Here is a 20,750-nt window from a genome sequence, read left to right as displayed (position 1 = left end):
GAGTTTGTAACCATTGACTCAACACCTATCATGAACATGCTTTCATTTGTGAGTCATCTTGGGATAATCTCTCTGAAAGTCATGCATGACTAGTTGTCCTTAAAAGGAAATCTCATCTAGTGAACCCACATGACAAAGTTTACCTTGGGTGCGGCCAGGGTAGGAACCGGCTCAAAATTTTATCATGCTATCAGTTAGGGACCATCAATGGAGGGTGTAGGTCTTGTTCAAGGGCCTTCTCCCACTCAATATTTTAAAAACATGCAAGGCTTTTTATCCCAATTTTTAAGAATGATCATACAATAGTCTTAGTGGCATTCTTACCTAATCTAAATGACATGCTTTCAATATATACATGGCATGCTATGACAATTTTATAATATTCAAATTCATTTTCAATAATCAATTAATCATAAAAACAAACAATTTTGATTCGCCATAGTTTTTCTTTTAAGGGAAAACTGAAGAAATAAAAGCGAACCGTACACCAGGTAGGGTTCCGAAAAAGGGACGTGAGTCAAATTTGACCGCTTAAAAACCAAGCATTTCTTAGCCAAAGTCAATCCTAGACATGCACCTTCTCATTACCACATTTCTCACAGTTATGGAATAACCTAAAGAAGTTAATAGAACAATATAACAGATTTATTTTCTCATTACCACACTTCTTATTTTTAATCAATCAATTGTGGATCATCTCACATATATATCACAATTATAACATTACATAATATAAATATTATAAAAAGCTATAAAATAGATATATAATGAGATAGGTAATTAAAATAAAATTGTCAGCCAAGGTTTCTATGGTTCTAGTTCTAGAAATAAATGGAAAAATAAAATTAAATAATTTTTTGCCACAAGGCATTCCTTGGGTATTCAACTGCCATCACACCTTTTTCTCGTCATGGACTCCTTTTGAAAAATTACATTTAAGTCCTATATTCGTTTTTGGCTCACAAGAATTCTATGAATTAAAAATATATATGGCCCTACGTGGAGATGATAGTCCACGGTTTATTTCCTAAGAACCACAACCTCGACAAAAAATAATTATATAACAAATATATAATATCACATTCATTCTCGTATATAACTCAAAGCATGCATAAGATCTAAACAATTTCACTTTCTATGTAATCAAATCATTCAAGAAGAAGAGAAAATTATTTTCATTATCTATTTATACTTATAGATAGAACATAACCTAGCTCTGATACCAATTGTTGGAAAAATAGGTTTGACGAAAAATAAATTTAAGGAAAAATCAGAGTTTTAAAAAAATTTTCCAAAACAATATCTTGGTTATGATATCTAAAGTAGTAAACACTTAATCAAATTTGTACCTTTTCGATTCGTCTTGGATGAGTGATTCGATCGAGTAGTCTTCTCCGCTATCCTCAATCTACATCTGTTGAGTGTGAGCTCGTTTCGAATCAGAAAATTTTTCACAAAAATTACCAATGGGGTAATTTTGAAATTCCTCTAAACTTTTAAGTCATGATGTAAATCAGAAAAATATCTTTAGAAATTTTCTAGAATAATCTCTTCTGAGAATTTTCTCTCTACAACTTTCTCTTGAGTTCAAGTGTGTGTAAATAATGACCCAATGCTCTCTTTATATAGGGAGAGTTTAGAGAGCTCAACTATGATTAAACTTAATCACTTTAACATTAAATTAATATAATATTTATCAAGATAAATATTAGATTAAATTTAATATTAAATCTTATTAAAATAATAGAAAGTTTATCTACAAGATATAAACATTAAATTAAATTTAATATTAAGATAATCACTTTAATATTAAATTAATAAAATACTATTAAAATAAGTATTAAATTTAATTTAATATTAAACTAGTTAAATATTATTATTTTTTGGAATAATTAATCTGAAATCAAATTCTCTGATAGAGTCCTAGTAGGAGTATAACTCTTCCACTACTCAACCGCTGGCCACCAAGACACCACTGTTGCAGCCACTGCCACCGTTGTGTTTGATGATATAGGTTCGACACCCTTACGGCACCCCAAGCTAGTTTAACTGTTGTCGATTCAGTCCGGGTCAATGACGACCCGATCGGTCTAGTCTAGCCACTAGTTGGACAATCGAACCGGTTCTACATATTGGGCCCGACTCCACCAGCTTTCAGGTCTTGGTCTCAATTTTGGGCTCCCGAGCCCAATTTACGATCTCAGGTCCAATTTTCAAGTTCAATTAGCCATTGAGCCAATTGTCTGACTTGAAAATTAACTTCCAAAAAGATCATATTAGTTTTAATTAATTTGATTAATTTAATTTTACTGGATCAAAATTAATTTTTTCAAAAATCACTTAGATTTTCCAAATTAATTTTCAAGAAAATTCTTTAATCAAATTCTCTAGTTGAACAATTTTTCGGCCACCTAATTTAATTCCATATCAAATAAATCGACTAAATTAAATTTTCCTAAAGTCGTAGAATTTTCTTCTGGTTCAAATGTAGTCCAATCGAGCTTTGTTGAGTTAGCGGAGGGACCAATCGGACATATACAATTAGGCTCTAGTGATTGCAATTATGTCCAGAAGCATAGTCCTATTAATTCGAAATTACTTAATCATGGAGTCAATCTACAAGAAGTACCATAATTGAAAACTCCTTATTGTATACGCTTTACGAAAGCAATTCATCCAACTGCTTTGTCTAATGACCTCGTCATGTGTGTGTTACCCTCATCTGATATCCTTGATTCCTTTAAGTTAAATCTGTTCACTCAATACAATCCTATTTTATCTCATTGTCACCATTGTGTCTTCTTAATGATTAATATGATCACTGTCAACAAATGACTATGATAAATTGCTCACTCGAGAACAAGCAATCCATGACCACGTTCTATATTTATCAATCCACACAATGTCAATGAGAGGATATCATTAACTCTTTAATTGAGCTATGAATTCCACTGTTGCTAGTAAAGTCATGACATACACAAGTCATGTACCCAACATACTAGCTATGGGCTTGATCGTCTTTAGAGCATAAGCCTCCACTTATATTAAAGCACATGAGTTACATACGCATAGTCAGTGACTAACTCAGGATTTAGGTAAATCACACCATAAACGTCACAAGTGAATGAGGGTAAATAAAAATGAAGTAGAAGAACCCAGATTCTAAATGAAGAAATTCAAACTTGAAAAATATCTTTTTGATTCTCAAAGAATGAAGGGCAATGGATTGATCGAGAAAGATCTCTTGTTCCTTTTATAAGATCGTGTGAATGGATCCGCAGATGTTTGGTAAAAAAAATATTCTCTTTTAAGAATAATCAAAAATGGAAAGTGTTCAATTGGAACATGAAAACTTGACTAAATTTGTCCTAGTTACTCTTAGAGATAGAGTGGACAAAGGGAGGAGATTCTTGAACGAGAAAAAGGACCCAATGACTTCGAAAGAATTGAATGAGGAGTCGTACAAAGTGAAAATCTCATGTAAGGTTCTGTAAAGTGGCAAAAAGGGTGACTTATCTGTCAACTTTTCCACTATCACCCCTAAAAAAATCAAACTCTGTCTTACATAAAGCTGCCAGATTACAATTAACCTCTGGGTTTGAAATCACTGCTTATATACCTGGTATTGGCCATAATTCACTAGAACATTTCTCCGATAACCAAGACTAGTCATCTGCCCAATTGGAATTATAGATGACATAATAATCCTTCTCAGTATTTGAATCAAATGCTCACTTTGATTCTTTTATGAGATTACAGACTCATTTAGGTTATCTACTGAAGTAAGTTCTATTTCTTGCAATGTAAACGTTATTTACAATGTCACTTATCTTCAATTAGAACTTTAGACAATCAATGAGCTAATATATGTTTTGTCACAATTTTGCTATGCATGCAAAATATAAAAGATGTAAATACAAAAGACATAATAGTGAAATGTGAAATTAACCTTATTTATTTATTTATCGTTCAAATAAATAGAAAATAATTACATGTTTACTACAATATGGACACATTTCCCAATATCTAGGGCAGATCTCCAAGAGGTTCCATCCACCGATAAGGTGTGCCCTATAATGCCACTGATGATTTGGTCGCCGTTTTGGTGGGAAGGAGAGATGAACCCCCATAGCTCTTTTATACTGCTTGCAAGCTGTGTGTAGGACGATGGTCTTCCTCGCCAGCTGTTGTCATAGGTGAGGTGAGTCTTCTGGTAGAGATTTGATTCCCCACAAGGCTTACTCTAATCTTTCTACTGTAGACTCTTTCCATCTCTTAAGCCCGTCACAGTCCTTTCAGCCGAGGAACATGGACATGGAGGCCTTAATGGAGAGGGTGCAAAAGGTTGTTGAAGTGGCTGATGCAAGGGCATAGATTGGTAGTAGTAGTTGTAAGACGCTAAGGGCTGAAGGGAGTTCGCAAAGCACTAGAGAGAGTAGTGGTACAAGATTGATCTGCCGAAGGCAAGGCAATGAGCCAGTTAATATAAAGAGGGAAGTTACTTAGCCAACCATCCCTTCCCAACCCAAGACACAATCAAAGTCTGCCACTCCTACGGACGTAACTCCTATTGCCTCTCCTCTTCCTGTAGAGCCTAGGTTCAGCATGGTTTGCTCAATACCACCTTCCTCTCCCTTTGGCTCATTATCCAGATTTTAATAACAAATGGGCTATTTGCTCACATGCCTTTGGGCTAATAACCTCTTAGGACCCTCACCAATTCCTAATTTTAATTCCCAATCTAACAATTTGGCACTTAATTTTGATTTTCTTACAAAATAGTCCTTACCTCAATTTTCGAACTTCTAAATTCTAACTAAATTAATGCAATTTTAATAATGAAAATTTAATTATATCGAGTTATAAAAACAATATGCTACTTGTTTTCGAAAAACCTCTTAATTTAACTTCCTAAAACAAATCGAATTCTCGATTTCCAAAACTATACGAAATTTTTGTCATCGAAAAATTCCAAGCCGTTAAATCAAGACCAAAGGAATTACATTTGGTGCGATAGTAATTTAAACCTTGTTGGTTTGAAATGCAATAGTATAATGAGTTTCTTTTAAATGATGAGTTCAATTTTCATCTTTTTTAGCCTCTTTTGTTTTGTTTTTTTTTTTTTGCATCAAAATAGTCTCAAATTAGTGTTTTTTAAATAATTTTTAAAATTTTAAATATATTTTAGAATTATCTAAATAATAAGTATCAACTTGGGAGAATATACCCAAATTAGGGACCAAACATGTATTTAAACCAAAAGAAAAATAAGAAGAATTAAATTGCTTAAAAATTATAGGAGTACACCATTAATGGCTAATGACAGTTTAGTAATCTAAATGTAATAAATCATTAACGTTAGTGAACATATTGTAATTTTCAATAACATTAGTGATCACATTGTAATTTTTAAAGTTCAATGATAAAATGTAATTTGAACTAGTCCTAAGTGACTAAATGACTAAATGTGTAGTTTATCCTTTCATAAATTTTAGAATTTTTTTTATATTTTTTCAAAAAATAATAGGAAAATTCCCTAATCCCCAATACAACCGTATACATACATGAAGAAGATAACGGAATGGGGTTTAGTTTACAGTGTAAACCATACTCCAGTTTCCAGTTCAACCACCACTCCATTGTCTTTCCTTGAAAACTCATGAAAATTTTAATTTTTAACAATCTATCAACCAAAAAGTAATAGCAATTAATAGTAGAAGAACCAGAAAAATAAAAAAAAATGTCTGCTTTTCATGTCTCAAAGTTAATCATTACTTCGCAAGCCTCAGCAACTTATCCAAAATTCCCCCCTTTTTCTGTTTTCAGAAAATCTCTATCATTCCCTCACTCTGTTTCTCAGTGCCAAAGGAAAATTGCAACCTTTGTTTCTTCAAAATCATCAGAAGCTGGGGAGTTGCCGACCGCTGAAGATGAGTGGCTCAGCAGACTCCCGGATAAGAACAAGCCACTTTACTCTCACAGCTTGCCTTGCATTGAAGCATGGCTTAGGAGCTTAGGGTTTTATCAAAGCAGAGAGGACCGTGCTGTTTGGTTGATTGAAAAACCTGATTGGCATGCCCAGCTATCTCTTGATGTCACTGATCTTTATATAAGGTAAATTTATGGCCTATTTTAGGATTTTTAAGCGATTTTCTTTGTCTAGTGTTTGTTTTTTTGTTTTTTTTTCCATTTTAATTTGAGATGGGTATGTTTATTTAGTTGATCGTTGATTGAGTTTAAAGAATTTCTTCTGTTAAGGGTAAAGTTATCTGGTGTCTTCTTTTTTTTTTTTCCTGCTAAAGGTTGATGTTGTTTAGTTTCTATTTTGGAGCAAACATTCTGTTACTTCTAATGACTACCATAAGCTAACATATAATTTCTAAATTGCAGGTATTGCATCCATGTATAGAATAAGAAGGTTTCATTTAATATTGTTGTGATTAATGTGAAATACTAGCAATAGGGGTTGATAATGACAAATTTTAGTTGACTTGACCAAGTTCTATTTGGTTAAACAGAGCAGGCATTCAAAAAGTAGTGATTAAGGATAGGGATAACGTTTGGAAGGTTTGGCCATTTCTACTTTCTACAAGTGTTAGCAGGATATCATAATCATTGGTGCAAGGATGCTGGTCATGCTTCCTGCTTGCGTATCAACCTTAGCATTAGACTTAGGAAGCAAAAAACCATGAATGTTAATCCCCTTCTTACAGTTCTTTCTTGCACAATATCTCGTTTTTGCATAAATTAAGAGAGTGGGATAGAAGTCCATAAACTAAGAGAAAAAAAGATATGGTGGAAAATTGATGCTCTTGGTTAGAGAGAAAGAGCAAAAGATTTTGGATGTTTACTATAGGTCCTCTTTTAGAGGAGGGCTCAAGTCCCTCTAGACCTTGGCTGATATATACATATCATTGGTTCTTAGGTTGAATCAAGCCTTATCTTCCTCTGAGACGAACTGCTAAAGCAATCATTTCTGTTTAGTCAAAATTCATTAAGACCTTTAAACACAATTGATCTTGCTGCATTTGATCGCTTGATGATCCTGGTGTAATTTAATTAAATGCCCTCAAACATTATATATATATGTCGGGCGGAGCGGGGATTGGAAGGAAATGAATAAAAATAAGTGAAAAGTGTTATACATCATTCTTCCCAACCTCATCCAAAATTTTATCTATGATTGGGCTGAGAAGATTGTATCATGTGCGGCAGGTACTTGAAGAGTGGACCTGGGAATCTCGAAAGAGACGTGGAAAGGAGATTTAGTTATGCACTGAGTAGAGAGGATATTGAAAATGCAATACTTGGGGGACCATAAAGACCTATAATTAGTTCCTCGTCATGTATAACTTCATTACAGCAGTTGCATAGTGTTTTAGATGTCAATTACTTTATCCACTTGCTAAACTTTGAGGATATCAGAGCACTGCAAATTTCCAATCTTATGCGTTTTATCCTTTTCTGGTTGTTATTTTTCCACCCATTTTTTTCATACCCGTGTTGCTGTGATGCCATAGTGATCTTGTCCTAGTTTCTTGGATTGAGCTAAGCAAGTTATGGGCATTTTATGAGTAAATTGTCATGGATTTCAGATTGAAAGATACATAGCCCGTTGTTATTATGATGCTTATTTTCCTATTTTCCGAATATGTGCCACTGTGATAACAGTACAATCTGCAAACTGTGCACGAATAGTCTTTTGTAAAATCAAGTCAGTTGCATTATCAATGGATGCAGCTGCTTCATCAAGCACCAAGATTCAACTTCTCATGCTCCAATTTGATCCATCTTGCCCAACTGCGCGACCACTTGGTCACCATAAAAGGGTAGGATCCTTCAGTATTATTCCAATCTTGTGCCCTCCTTGAAATATGCAACTAATGACTCAAAGAACTAATGGTGCATCAGGCCGATATGTGATCTGTTCCGAGTAAGTTTTCTCAGTATACAGACTGGTCCTATATAATAGAAGTTAACTCTATAATACATAAGCAAAGAAATATGATACCAGCAAATCACAGATATCCACTTTATCCACAGCAAGCCAATCTGATGGAGGAGGATTCTCCTCTATCAATTCAGGGGTCGCGCTTGTTATATACATGTATTGATTAAGCCTTTCTAGTAATTTGCTATGGTGCATTGGTTTTGAACTGGATATACTAGGGACAAATTCATATGGAATTATCCGGTAGCTTAATATTGTTCGAAGACTTTTATCTCTTAAAAAGAATTTTCTTTTTGTGTGAGATAGTTGAAGAGTGACAGTTTCTTACGCTAACCAGAAGTCTAGTAGGAAGCAAACCAATGCAGGGTGATGACGTTTTGCTTGACAAAGTGAAAAAAAAAATTAAAAGGTCGAAAGTAAAGAGGATAGAAAATATTTTTTTTCGCCGTAATTATGCTTGCTATGAAATATAGAAGAAAACTGGATGAAATATTTATTTTCCTTCTCTCGCTTGGTAGGGTAGAAAGTAGAAAGAAAATAAAATAAAATTATCATTTTTATTGACGTTTATTAAGATTATTTTTTTCAATAAGAATTTTCCATACAAAATTTTATTATAATATTTAAAAATAATTATGATATATAAATAATTTTTATATAAATATAAAATATGTTTTTTGATGTATAATATTTACTAAAAATATTAAATCATATTATTCAACCATAAAATTTCCTAAAGTGACTTGACAAAGTGAACTCGTTGCCAACTAAGGCTCACTCTCCACCTATTGGAAAAAAGTTCCCTAAAGTTCCTTTTTCTAGATTCTCAGTGCCCTCTATCTAACTCACCATAGCCTCTATTTGATTACCCTATCTAATGGTTGTTCTAGCTTAGGCCTAGAGTCCAATGGTGGTGAAGGTTGTTAACTAGATTGAAAAGTTGATGGCTTTGCACTATGAATCTTAGAGGTAATGTTTTCTTCCGAGGCTAATTTTGATTTCTTCACTTGTATGTATCATCGTCCTTCCTTATACTTAGGATTGCCCTACTTACAGCCAATTTCTTAAATAACCTTGACATATGTCACATAGACTCATATCTTATCTTGCCACTTTATCAAAATGTGATCTTAAGCTCTTGAATTGTGTAACTCTCTACATCTACATCTTCAATATGAACAATCGTAGGTCATGATATGGAGTGACTCTTATCAAGACTAGGGTAAGGCATCTTTTTCTTAGATCTTTCCTCCAAATGAATGGTTGTGATAGAGGATCGCGCGCGGACCAAGATCGAGTTGCCAAGTCACGGAAAACTCCTATGAAAACGCTAGACGCTTGGATCTGAAACGAAACAGAAAATTAAACTTAGAATCAACAGATCTGAAACGGAACACCCAAAACAATAAAGAATCAACCAAGAATTGAAACACTTATTAATAAGGATTCTTGGAAGCCAAGAACATGAAATTGAACTTCAAGAAAAGTCACCAATCAGCCGAATCTGACAAGTAAACACAAAACAGAAAAATTAGACTCAACAGATCACGAAACCTCAAATTGAAGTAGAACTAGGTTTTGTTCGACAAGAAAAAGAAGAATTATGAATCAAGAACGATTCTTGATGCCCAAGACACAAGGGTGAGTACTCACAATCCTATGACATGCCAATTATATCCAACAGTTCAAGAGATCAAAAGATCAAAATATCCACAATTACACAATTTTAATTATTGATTTAACATACATCATCTCTGTTCACATTCATCAATTTACATCACAAACTTGTTCACAATGCATGCTTATTGAATTCACATTTAATTGCACTTTAAGTGCCACAATAATGCTCATTGAGCCATCATATATCTGACCACATATGTGTGAATTAAAATCAATACATCATTTATCACATACATGTATTCTCACATATTACCTGTCATCATAATAATATCACATTCCACAATTCAACACATATGTACTTACCGAAATTCCACTCACTTCCACTGCATATTTGAGTTATTAGCATGTCTTTATCACTGTCATTTGGCATATGTATCATGCCCACAATACAACACAATTTACAATAACCATCACATACATCTCATGTCACAATATCGCATCATAATACTCAATCCATAATTATTCACATAATCACACATTTTGTCAAAATAAATCAAGGGGAATAGAAAGTTTGCACTCGGAACTTAGGATAGGGGTTTAGGATATTCCTAAGCTCCCAATTAACACTATCAATTGTGTCTTCTAGTAGCGATTCTAAACACTCACCGATCACGCTTTCGCTTAGTCGTCGAAAGCTCAAACTAACTTTTCCTTTCCTTTTGCCTTCCTTGTAGAAGACCCTAATGAATCTGAAGCTTCAAACAAGTAAATCACACATCAACACAATCAACATTCAACCAAAGACTCACCTCAATTAACCAAAAACACAAGCCTAAGCTAGATTCTTTTAAAACTAAAACTTTCGACATAGTAAACTTGAAACTCAATTATCTCAATCTCTACTTATTCCCTTTATCTAAAATTGATTTCATTCATCTAATTATTCATATACGATTGATTCTCAACCTTCAAACTACACAAAATTACCCAAATTCGTGGTTCCAAAATTTCAACATAAAATAGGCATTTTTCATGAAAACTCAATAAAAACTTAAAATCTTTTAAATAAAAGTTTAGAGAAAGTTTAGAAACCTTCGATCATGTCAAAAAAGTTTAAAAACACTTTGAAACATCAATTTTATTCAAAATCCTAAATTTCACCATTAACGACCAATTTTTTACTTTTATTCAAATATTTTGACTCAATGAACAAAAACTCAATTTAAAAGGCTAGATATCATTAAAGACCAATAGGAATACAAAAAATTACCTTAGTTGATGAAGAATCAAGTGTTTGATTGAAAATCTAAAAAACCCAAAAGTTAAGCAATAGAAAAATTTATGGTGTTTTTGATGGTTTTTATGGAATTCTAAAGAGATTTGATATTATGAGGATGAAAGAAATCAAAGGAATGAAGTTTGGGAATCAAAACTGAAGGAATAGGGTGAACAAGAAAAAGATAGAGAAGATGTATCGTGACTCAGATGGAGGGAGAATTAGGGTATTTTTAAAACGTTGGTAAATTTACCTTAATGGTACTCTTAATTCAAACATTTTTACAAAATAGTCCTTATTTAAAATTAAAGATCGTTTCAACCTTATTTTCCAAAATTGACTTGATTTTCAAAAAGATATAGTCAAAAATAATTTCAGGTTACCACACTTCAGAATTTTTCGAACCTACTCCGAGCCAAAAATCTTAATTTGCCCTCAAAACTTCTATGCCCAATTTTGGGGTGTGACAATATTCATACCTTTTTTAGCGACTAATATTCATTTAGCCCTTGTACCTTTAGAACCAAAATATCTCTTAATCATTTTTCCCTTCCAATAAATATTCACATTGTGAAAGCTTTATCTCTTTAAGCAAAGTTAAAGGACTATCTTTCAAATGTCTAGTGTTTCTTTTTTAGTTAATATGATCAAGCTTTAAATGTCAAGGGCTAAATGAATATTAGTCGCTTAAAAAGGTATGAATATTGTCACACCCCAAATTTGATTTCATTCATCTAATTATTCATATACGATTGATTCTCAACCTTCAAACTACACAAAATTACCCAAATTCGTGGTTCCAAAATTTCAACATAAAATAGGCATTTTTCATGAAAACTCAATAAAAACTTAAAATCTTTTAACAAAACTTTACAGAAAGTTTAGAAACCTTCTGATCATGTCAAAAAAAGTTTAAAAACACTTTGAAACATCAATTTTATTCAAAATCCTAAATTTCACCATTAACGACCAAATTTTTTCCTTTTATTCAAATCTTTTGACTCAATGAACAAAAACTCAATTTAAAAGGCTAGATATCATTAAAGACCAATAGGAATAAAAAAATTACCTTAGTTGATGAAGAATCAAGTGTTTGATTGAAAATCTGAAAAACCCAAAAGTTAAGCAATAGAGAAATTTATGGTGTTTTTGATGGTTTTTATGGAATTCTAAAGAGATTTGATATTGTGAGGATGAAAGAAATCAAAGGAATGAAGTTTGGGAATCAAAACTGAAGGAATAGGGTCAACAAGAAAAAGATAAAACAAGATGTATCTTGACTTAGATGAAGGGAGAATTAGGGTATTTTTAAAACTTTGGCATATTTACCTTAATGGTACTCCTAATTCAAACCCTTTTACAAAATAGTCCTTATTTAAAATTAAAGATCTTTTCAACCTTATTTTCAAAAATTGACTTGATTTTCAAAAATATATAGTCAAAAATAATTTCAGGTTACCACACTTCAAAATTTTTCGAACCTACTCCGAGCCAAAAATCTTAATTTACCTTCAAAACTTCTATGCCCAATTTTGGGGTGTGACAATATTCATACCTTTTTTAGCGACTACTATTCATTTAGCCCTTGTACCTTTAGAACCAAAATGTCTCTTAATCATTTTTCCCTTCCAATAAATATTCTCATTGTGAAAGCTTTATCTCTTTAAGCAAAGTTAAAGGACTATCTTTCAAATGTCTAGTAATTCTTTTTTAGTTAATATGATCAAGCTTTAAATGTCAAAGATAAGCCTGATTTGAAAGAGAAGTTTAAAGTTTCTTATTTATAATTTTAGTTTCAAGAAGTGAGTACATCTTTGATTTGATGAATTAGGTATTATTATCGGTCTATCCATTATAAATAAAAGACTTATTTTTATGAACTTCTTTATTAAATGTTACGAAATAACTATTATTAAATAAACATGTTATAGAAATCAAATTCATCCTAAAATTAAGAACTGAAGTAACATTTTTCAACATAATAAATCAAAAATTATCAAAATAAAGATGTACTTTTTCGACTACTTCCACCATCATAATGCTTTCATCTCTAGTTTGCAACAAGAGGTTTCTATCATGCAGACTTTTTGTTTTCTTAAACCCTTGCAAAGAAACACAAATATTATTAGTGGCTCTAGAATCAATGACTAAAATATCTTTTGAATCCTTTACTACATAAGTTTCAACAATAAAGAGTTCATTACTTTTCTTTGCATTGGATGCTAGGTAGTCCTCATACTATTTGTAATTTGCCTTGAAATCCCCTTTTCTTTCTACCAAAGAAGGATCTAGACTTAAATACATCCATGGGCTTTTTAACCTTCTTTCTATCCACTTTGGGTGAAATCGAAGATTTAGCCACCTTTTCCCCCTTAGCTCACTTCTTCTTACCCTTTAGTTAAAATGTTGTCATTTCTAGGTTGGATTCTCCCTTTACTTGTATAGGGTGTTCATCATTCAACATCAACTCATAAAATGAAGTTCTTTCATGAGGTATGTCAAATTCAATTGCTTGTTTCCTAATTTATAAGTGCACCTAATGCCTACAAAGTCCTTACATTGGGTTTTGAATACCATTTGGATTCGGGTATTATTGTCAACCTCAACCCTAGTGTCTTTTGTTTCTACAAAAATATAATAAGCATATGACATTTCACTGGAGTTCCAAATTGTTTTTAGAGTTCAAGTTGGTTTTTGTGGACTATCAAGTCAAAATAGTTTGGCCTCTAAACATGTCCTCCAAGTTGTCCATCGTCTCTTTAGTAGTTCTATAACTCTCATATTACTTTTAAAAAGTACTACTTATACTTGCAAGTATTTAGCAACAAGCTGTAGCCTTTTTCCATCAAGTTAGGCCTCACATTGTGATTTCAGTGAGCATGGTTCAAAAAGCTCAAAGTTATGTTTATTGTAGCGTAACACAATGTGCAAGTTTTGTTTCTAGCCTTTAAAGTTGTTGCTAGTAAATTTGTTTTTGCTAAGAATATTGATTAAAGGTGTTGGTCTCATTTTCAAGCTAAAAAATAAAATAACAAAAAATAGTATTCTACGTAAAAAAGCAATATTATATTTAATTCTTTAGAAACTTTTATCACTACAAATAATTTGCTATATACCAACACTTACTTTTCTCGACAATCCAATCCATAAGTATAAGTTGGTCTATACCAACATATTACTTATCTGTTGGTAAATGATGAACCTATACCAACACATCCAATTATTGTAGGTATATGAGTATCTATATTGATGATCATATTTATTTATCAAGATGTGTCTTAAATATCTTGACGATTTTACTAGTACCCATTATAGGATGTATTCTAAAAGGTTAAAACATGTCTTAAGTCACTATACCTTTAATAAAACAAAATTTTAGTCCATGTATTTTTATTTCTAGGCATTTGGTGCCTCTACTTTTCAAAAAATTCATGTTCAACTATTAACACTATTAAACTTATTTTGTTAAGTATAGGTTAATTACAAAGTCTTTTCTTTAGTTACATGGCTACTAAGTAAGTATTTTCTTTTCAAAATGTTACACCAACAAATTTAACAAAAAAATTAATAGTGTTAACAATTTGACTTAAATTTTGAAATCTAAAAGTTAGAAAGACTAAAATCCAAATATGTAAAAAGAAAAGATAGAAAATATTTTACCTAAAAAAGCTACAGGGATTGAAGATCAAATTTCCCCTTTTTCCTTTTGCTTTTCTTCACGTGAAGGTCATAGATGGCTTTTGGTTCTTCCTTTCTTCAATGCTTCATGTGGGTCTAACCACTTTCCCCTCTTTACTTTTTTTTTTTATTTCTTCTTACCCTTCTCACATTTTTTTTGTTTCACTATTTTCTCTTATTCTTCTTCTCTATTTGCCCTAGTCATTGCCTTCACTCCACCATACGATCAGTCATTGCCAATGTCCCTCGGGCAAACTAAGACCACTAGATTGTAGAACTCTTCCTCCCCAATCTATTTTTCAGCTTAGTTTGGATGAGAATCAACTTGAAATATTGATGTGTCATATTTTAATATGTCAAATTAAGCCTTTTAAGCAATTAAAGAGCTTGTTTTCAAGTAAATTGGTTGTCTTTTATTTTTTTTGTAGGTTAGATTTCATTTTCAATTGCAATTTTTAGCGTATTTTATGTTTCTTTGAATAAAAATGTCAATTACATGTCTCGAAGAAATTAATTATGGTTAAGACATTTTCAAGGACTTAGTGGAGGAAAATGAAGAAGCGAGTGAGTAAAAAGCAATAATGTTGCAACCTTAGGTGAATGATGTTGAAACCTGGAGTACTTTGACCCCAAGGTCACGATATCACCTATGAATGTTGTGACATTGCTTGCTTTCCATCAGCCAAGGAGCCTATCATCAACGTAGCAATGTTCAACCTTTAATGTTGCAACATTGAGTTGCGACATTGCTCTATGAATGTCGTAACATTAGCCCCTGACTTGGAGTTTAAGAATCGAGCCAAGTCAAGCAAGGTCGTAACCACCACCTATCAATGTCGAGACCAAAAGCCTTTTCTGATGAGACTGTCATGACATAGGGCATAGAGGTCGCAACATTGAAGTTGACACAACCAAATTCAAAAGGGCAACATGAAGGAATCATGGGTCAAAGTTGCCTTAATTAAGTTTATTAACAAGGATATTTTTGTAATTGATGTATTAAAAATGTTTTGCCTATAGATTCCACCTTATATCAACTATTTAGAGGTGGCTAAGCTAAATAGAGATTAGAGTAGAGATGAGGGCAAAGCATATTTTTATTTTACTTTTCATATTTTTATATTAGGTTTTCTCTCACTACACCGAAACAGGTTTTTAGCGGCATTTTTTTATGCCTTTAAGCGCCGCTAAAAGTATTTGCGGCGTTTTTGAAAGCGCCGCAAAAAATGCCGCTGTTGTCAACGCCGCAAACGTTTGCGGCGTTTTTAGAAATAAACGCCACTATAGACCATGACCTTTAGTGGCACTTTTCCCACAAACGCCGCTATAGATCAGGACCTTTAGCGGCGCTTTCTCCACAAACGCCGCTATAGATCAGGACCATTAGCGGTGCTTTTGCACAAATGCCGCTATAGTCAAGACCTTTAGCGGTACTTTTTTGCACAAACGCCGCTATAGATCAAGACCTTTAGTGGCACCTTTTCCACAAACGCCGCTATAGATCAAGACCTTTAGCGGCGCTTTTTCCACAAACGCCGCTATAGTTCAAGACCTTCAGCGGCGCTTTTTCCACAAACGCTACTATAGATCAAGACCTTTAGCGACACTTCTCGCAAAAACACCACTAAAAACATAACGTTTAAAAAAATTATTTTAATCAACTAATATTTATTTTTATGATAAATATTATATTATGTTTTATTTTTTAAAATTTGAACTTTAAATATAATTTTAAGGATAAATAAAAAAATTTATTTAAATTAAATTTTCTATGAAAATTTTAACTTTAAAACTAAATATAAAAATTAATGAATTTAATTTTAGAATTTAAAATAATAAATTAATAACACAATTAAATCCAAAAGTGAGAACTCAAGTTGTCGTAAATATTAAAGTAAAAATAAAAATTTAGAATCAAAACTAAAATAAATAATACATATAAGAAACAAACTGACTAGTTGAACTTGCCTATGACTATACACATTGCAAGGTAATAAAAAATACAATGCAGTCTGCTGCACCATCTTTGCTCTGCAAGTTTCATTGAAGGCATTCCAAACTATATCCTGCAATATAAACATCCATTATTTATAAGAAAGATAAAAGGTACAAACCACACATGTAGGGAGAGGAAAACTGAAAGAAAACAGAAATTTATGCGTGTAAATACAAAATGCTTCAAACACAACCTAATTGTGATTCATAATAAATATTACCTCCACTTCTGCTGAAGAGTAAGCTGGATCCAAGTTCTAAAACAGAACAAGTTTTCCAAACTCGTGTGCATCCTGCAAACTTTCTTCCCAAGGCTGAAACAATGTAGGAAGCAGTTTAAGATCAGTTTAAAGAATGTAGACTAATTTTCCCACAAATAATAGCAATCAAAGTAGGCTATGAAAATAATTTAAACAACTGGTTTAAGAGTGACAGAGGAGTGCTTACGAGTTCTCCAAACCATTTGCTCCTATCCTGTAAGCATGAATAAACAACAAAATGTAAGTACTTCTTCACAAGAAATATCCACATCAAGGAGAATAACAGAGGGATAACAAGATAGTAAATCTGCAATAAGGAGGAAAGCAGAAACTTGCAAGCATGATATTGTACAGGATGATGAAGATTAAACAAATAAATTTATTCATCCAAAAGGAAATACGAGTAGAAGCAAGAACTAGGTAGGAGAAACAATCAAATGAGACCACATTATTCTTCCAATAAATTTTAAAAGAAATTGAAATATGAGATCATGTGATTTAAAAAAAAAAAGATCCAACGCAGGAGGGAAAAAAGATAGGCTATAAAGTGAGGTGAACAAAGAAAGAAAGGGTGTCACAAGATTTACCTATCACTTATATAGTAATACAAGAACTGCAACAAAGCCATCACGTCAAACAATAGCATAATAATAATTGAATTTTCCAAAGTAATCACATCTTTGTTAACAAATTAGTAATTGTCATTGTGTGTCTTTCAATGCAACTAACAATCAACTGTTAAATTACTAGCTTGAATATCAACACTTCAATATTTAATATGTAAGGAATTATCAAAATCAACATTTCAATAATTTATATGCAAGAAATTAACACAAATCAATCTTACAACAGTTTATGTGAAACAAATTACCAAAAATCAATTATTCATAGTTCATATATTTACCGGCAATAGGGCTAAATCTTCAATTTCTATAACGATTTATATGCAACAAATTAACAAAATCAATGGTTCAAGTTCATGTATTTACCAAAAATCAGACTAATTTTTCAATATTTATAACAACTTATATGCAACAAATTAGCAAAATAGATGGTTCAAGTTCATGCATTTACCAACAAGTAGACTAAATTTTCAATTTTCAATTTTAAAACCCTAAACCCATTTTAGGTAACATTAGTAGAACATTTCAATATTTAATATGTAAGGAGATATAAAAATCATCATTTCAACAATTTACATGCAAAAATTAGCAAAAATTAACCGTTCAAGTTCATGTATAATGTATTTACCAAAAACCGGACCAACTTGTCAATTTTATAACATTTTAAATGCAACAAATTAGCACAAATTAACAATTCAAGTTCATATATTCACCAAAAACCAGACTAAATTTTCAATTTTTATAAAATAAGAGGATGGAAGTCTAACAAAATAAAGTTTCAAATGAAATTCAGACTTACACCATTAAGTAAATAAGAGTTTTAAACTATCGGAGATCAAAACAAATTAGCAAAAACCAACTGTTCAAGTGCATGTATACACCAAAAACAGGATCAAATTTCCAATTTTGCAAATTAAGAGGATCAAATTCTAACAAATTAAAGTTTCCAACGAAATTCAAAATTACACCATTAAGATCATATTATTCAAAGTTTGTAATTTCAGTTTCAAGCCGTGAAGCATGAAATAATAGCCATAGTAGCGCCTGCAAAACCTCCATATGAATGAACAAATGTAGTTCTTATAATATAAATAATCAAAAGGAGCAATAATCTAAAACATATGAATGAACAAATGTAGTTCTTATAATATAAATAATCAAAAGGAGCAATAATCTAAAACATACCTTTTTTTAGTTTCCTTATTTTCTATGAAATCAAACAGCAGCACATCCATATGTCTATTTTTCAAAGGTTAATCTGAGACAAAACTAATGCCTTTTCCGATGTTTTTCTTTCGGATTTCTCATCATCAAATCCAATACCCAATTTTGACATATCGAATTCACTCAAATTTCTTCGTTTCACGATTCCAAATACGTAATTTTTGCTGTTTTGGTTAATTAGTCTCGGACTTTGCAGAAATCCCATGGACCTCAAACTTGCACAACAGAATGCGTGAAAATTAAGTTAGATTTAATAGATCTTAGAACAAAAATAGAATAAAACACAAAGGAGTGCATACATGTATGCAAGCATCAAAAGGAATTAATCCACAATGAGGCCACAGATTAAAGTGGAATCATTTCAGCTGATATCAGTTCCAGGCCCCCCAAAATGAGAGCCTCTTGATGTCCTGCTTTAAGAAAACATGAGTTTTATATAAGTTTTTGCATGTTTTAACTTTTAATATAATTAAAAGCGTCCAAGTTTACATAGGCAAACTGGAAGGAAACGACTTTGTATAAATTCCGCCATATCTTCAAGTGCATAACTGAAAGAACTTGAATTTTAAGAAGACTGTAACAGATCCACCTCAGAAAATTAAAACCAATAAACAAAAACACAATAACCAACTAGCAGTCAACTTGTCAAGTCAAAGCACTCATGCATAAATCATTGCAAATAAAAACTATACATAACTAAATTCATAAGGTAATCAAGATAAAGTATAACTTGAAATAAGCCACAAGAGTCTACCTTTCTGATACTGCTGATCAGTGACAGGCTTCTTATTAGCAGCTGGTCCAATCCGCATTGCCCTAGTTGAACAATAAATCCCATTCATTTCAGTCATTGCACGAATTTGTTCAGTTTCATCACCAAACTTTACAAAGCCATAACCTTTAGACCGGCCATAACCGAATTTAAGTACTGAGTTTTACAATAGTAGCATTGCTGCTGCAAGTCCAACAGACATAACAAAAGAGAAATTAAAAAGATAAAAAATAATAGCCAACCAAGCATCCGTTAAAATTAAGTCATGATTAACATTTATGTACTGAGTTTCATCTTGGACACCCCCTCACTTATAAATAAAAATAAAAACAATCAGCTTTAATTCATTCTTCGTAAGAATGGTTGAAAAATAACTAACCTGCATCATTGGGAGAATCATATGATAGGATTCTGTAGAAGTCGACATTCAAAGATGGTATACATATAAGACTATTTTAAATTTATAATATTGAATGTGGTTTCAAAAAGTTTCCACCACATAATTTGTAAAACAATCTTGGTTTCTTTCTGATACCGATGACCAAGGGCCAACATTAGATAATACTGTTAAGTGAAACAAAGCATAATGCCAAGGCAACCCTTACCAATAACCATAACAAAGAAAAAGTAAAAAGATCCTTAAAACCACAATGCATAAACATGTAAGATCCTAATATCCGACTCCATGAAATACTAATTATGTTACTCAGATTCAGATGTGAATATCCTAAACAGGTATTTGTCCAACACATGCTCAAATTTCCCAAGTTCTTCATATGCTTGGAGAGATCTAGGAGGGTCAAATTCCCACCATATTCATATCCATATATGTACTGGATACAAGTGCTAGACATGGGTGTTTCAAAAAAAATGAAAATCTAGAATGTCATAAAATACGAGCAAGTGAGCAAAGTAAAAAGAAAAAAAAGAACAGGAAAATTGAGAATATAGGAAAACTCGTTCTTACAGCTTGTATGTTCCTATCCTCATCATCAAAAAAGAGCATTGAGTTGAAGGGAATCCCAGTCCTTGAGTGACTTCTCTGAAATTGATCGATCTATTCAAACCTCAAAAATGAAGAAGAAATTGGGAGAGGCACAGTTTAGGGTTTGGATTTGGTTGAAAAATGAGAGCTTTTTAACTATAAGTGGGGGTTGTTTGACCTAGATTTGGTACGGCGCCCTTTTTCTTTTCTTGAAACGGTGTCGATTTTGATCTGTTTTTGGGGAAATAGCATGATTTTTTTAAACTAAAATGATTTTTTGTGGTATTTTTATGAAAAACGCTATAAAAAAAATATTTTATTTTGAACAAAACGACGCCGTTTGTAATAGTAACGACATTTTTTTGC

The 20,750-nt window shown here is 32.2% G+C and overlaps 1 protein-coding gene and 1 long non-coding RNA gene across 11 annotated transcripts; one reads left to right on the top strand and one right to left on the bottom strand.

Moving 5' to 3' along the window:
* The first annotated feature begins 5,538 nt into the window (after positions 1-5,538).
* On the top strand, positions 5,539-7,624 carry LOC105791142 (uncharacterized). Its single transcript, XM_012619068.2, has 2 exons — positions 5,539-6,114; positions 7,216-7,624. The coding sequence occupies exons 1-2, from the start codon at positions 5,741-5,743 to the stop codon at positions 7,319-7,321; spliced, it is 480 nt and encodes a 159-aa protein (XP_012474522.1). The 5' UTR covers positions 5,539-5,740; the 3' UTR covers positions 7,322-7,624.
* An 8,753-nt stretch (positions 7,625-16,377) lies between these two features.
* LOC105791141 (uncharacterized) lies at positions 16,378-20,575 on the bottom strand. 10 transcript variants are annotated; one of them, XR_008198764.1, is made up of 7 exons: positions 20,367-20,573; positions 19,779-19,810; positions 19,382-19,582; positions 18,927-19,037; positions 16,968-18,842; positions 16,742-16,834; positions 16,378-16,591 (listed from the first exon to the last, which is right to left on the bottom strand). It is a non-coding gene; the product is annotated as an uncharacterized LOC105791141 (long non-coding RNA). The 10 variants fall into 10 exon arrangements; XR_008198765.1 differs by having other exon boundaries at positions 19,382-19,579; XR_008198759.1 differs by having other exon boundaries at positions 19,382-19,810; positions 20,367-20,574.
* Between the last annotated feature and the right edge of the window lie 175 nt (positions 20,576-20,750).

This window comes from Gossypium raimondii, chromosome 8 (genome assembly GCF_025698545.1).
Source record: "Gossypium raimondii isolate GPD5lz chromosome 8, ASM2569854v1, whole genome shotgun sequence".
Taxonomy (NCBI): domain Eukaryota; kingdom Viridiplantae; phylum Streptophyta; class Magnoliopsida; order Malvales; family Malvaceae; genus Gossypium; species Gossypium raimondii.
The sequence above is the reverse complement of the archived record's forward strand: the minus strand, read 5'-3'. Positions and strand labels throughout refer to the sequence as shown.

Excerpts from the sequence above, each read along its gene's own strand:
- LOC105791142 (XM_012619068.2), top strand. The coding sequence starts at position 5,741 with ATGTCTGCTTTTCATGTCTCAAAGTTAATCATTACTTCGCAAGCCTCA. Across the intron at positions 6,115-7,215 it reads GTCACTGATCTTTATATAAG|GTACTTGAAGAGTGGACCTG; the intron begins GTAAATTTATGG and ends CATGTGCGGCAG.